We start from the raw sequence: 1,734 nt of genomic DNA, 5'->3' as shown, positions 1-1,734 counted from the left end.
CAGCTGCTCCTCCATAGGCTGATCTTCAGCAGCCTTGGCTTCTCCTTGTTGTTGTTGTTGAGTCTTGCATATTCTTTCCACATGTCCTAATTGACCACACTTGTGGCATTTTATGTCTGGTCTCCACCAACACTTGTTGTGTGGGTGATTATTTTTTTTGCAATAAGGACAAGGTGAAAAGACACGTGTCTTGCTGCTTTGGCCATTTTTGTTGTTGCTCTGCTTCTTCTTGTTATTTTTGCCTCCTTTGTAATTCTGTTATCTGGCCTGAAAAACACCCTCAACAAACCCTTCTTGCCTCATAAGCCTCCTTTGTTCTTGTGCTTGTAGTGCATTCAACAATTCAGTCAATGTAATGCTTGACAAATTCCTTGAATTCTCCAGAGATGCAATTGTAGCTTCAAACTTTTCAGGTATTGTGACTAGAATTTTTTGAACAATTCTAGCGTCTGAAAATTCAGTACCTAGGAGCCTTACATTATTGACTATGCCAAGAAGCCTATAAGAGTATTCCTTAATCGTTTCTGATTCCTTCATTCTCTGCATCTCAAATTCTCGGATAAAATTCAGCACCTGCATGCCTTTAACCTTTTCATTTCCTTCATACTCTTGTTTCAAAAAGTCCAAAATCTGATTGGCTGTTTTAAGTGTCATTATTCTGGCTAGAATGGTGGATGAAACTGCTGCAAGCAAAGTTGCTTTTGCTTTTGACTTTCTCTGCTTCCTTTCTTAGTGATTTTTTATTTGAGCAACCGTTGGATTGTCCGACAAGGGTTCGACTTCGTACACATCTTCAACAGCTTCCCACAAATCACCTGCTTCGAGATAGGCTTCCATTCTAAAAGCCCAGAGATGATAACTTTTACCATCAAACAACGGAAGTGTAAGTGGAATGGATGAACCTTCTGGATTCATTCTGACCAGGTTATGTGTGTTTGTGTTTTGAATGTGTATGGGTTCTCTCAATCTCTCAGATCCCTCAAAATAAGGCTCAGGATACCAATTTGTTGTTTTTAGAAAGATATGAAGGATTAAAAGATAAAGAAACTCAGGATATTACTGCAGAAGAAGACTGTTTTATTGATCTGGAAAGCAGAGTACATTTTACAAAGAGATGCTAAAATATATAGATAAAACTCCTATGGGTTGTTGCCTAAAAAATAGAAGATAAATTTAAAAACAGCATAACAGCATAACAGTCTAACAACATATCTGAACAGCATAACAGCCCTAACAACATATCTGCAGCATAACAGCATATCCTAAAAAAATAACAACAATTTAAAAAATCTGTTTCAAGAGTCAAACAGTTAACAGTTAGTGCTTTATTTTTTCTTTTATTTATATCCCTCATTGCATATAGTATTATACTTTGATGTATCATACTAATTGTCATGAGAATAAATGTGGTTCATGATAGTGCGAAAGTTACAGCAGGTGAAAATAATGCCAAGGCAATGTTTTATTCTTGGAATAAAGATGTTGCACTAGCCTGTCATGTTTCCTTGGGTAATCTTAATCACGTAATATTCTTCTTGCAGTCTGTTGACTTCTTTCGAGTTGACAATCCTAAAGGCGTGGAGGCACGCAATGAGGTAATTTTGATCCCTTTTCTTAATTATTTAATTTGAACAGTTTAATTGTGAGTCTGTGACAACTATCGATTAAAATCTATAGCTAGCACGCTAGGCGATAAGTTGTTTATTACTACGTGAATTAATATGAAGTAACACC

General features: G+C 36.4%; 1 protein-coding gene across 1 annotated transcript; it reads right to left on the bottom strand.

Annotated features, from left to right (window-relative positions):
• Positions 1 to 258: 258 nt before the first annotated feature.
• On the bottom strand, positions 259 to 654 carry LOC102665043 (uncharacterized). The gene has a single exon (XM_006603208.1). It carries the CDS (start codon positions 652 to 654, stop codon positions 259 to 261), a length of 396 nt encoding a protein of 131 aa, XP_006603271.1.
• Between the last annotated feature and the right edge of the window lie 1,080 nt (positions 655 to 1,734).

This window comes from Glycine max, chromosome 18, assembly GCF_000004515.6.
Source record: "Glycine max cultivar Williams 82 chromosome 18, Glycine_max_v4.0, whole genome shotgun sequence".
Taxonomy (NCBI): domain Eukaryota; kingdom Viridiplantae; phylum Streptophyta; class Magnoliopsida; order Fabales; family Fabaceae; genus Glycine; species Glycine max.
The sequence above is the reverse complement of the archived record's forward strand: the minus strand, read 5'-3'. Positions and strand labels throughout refer to the sequence as shown.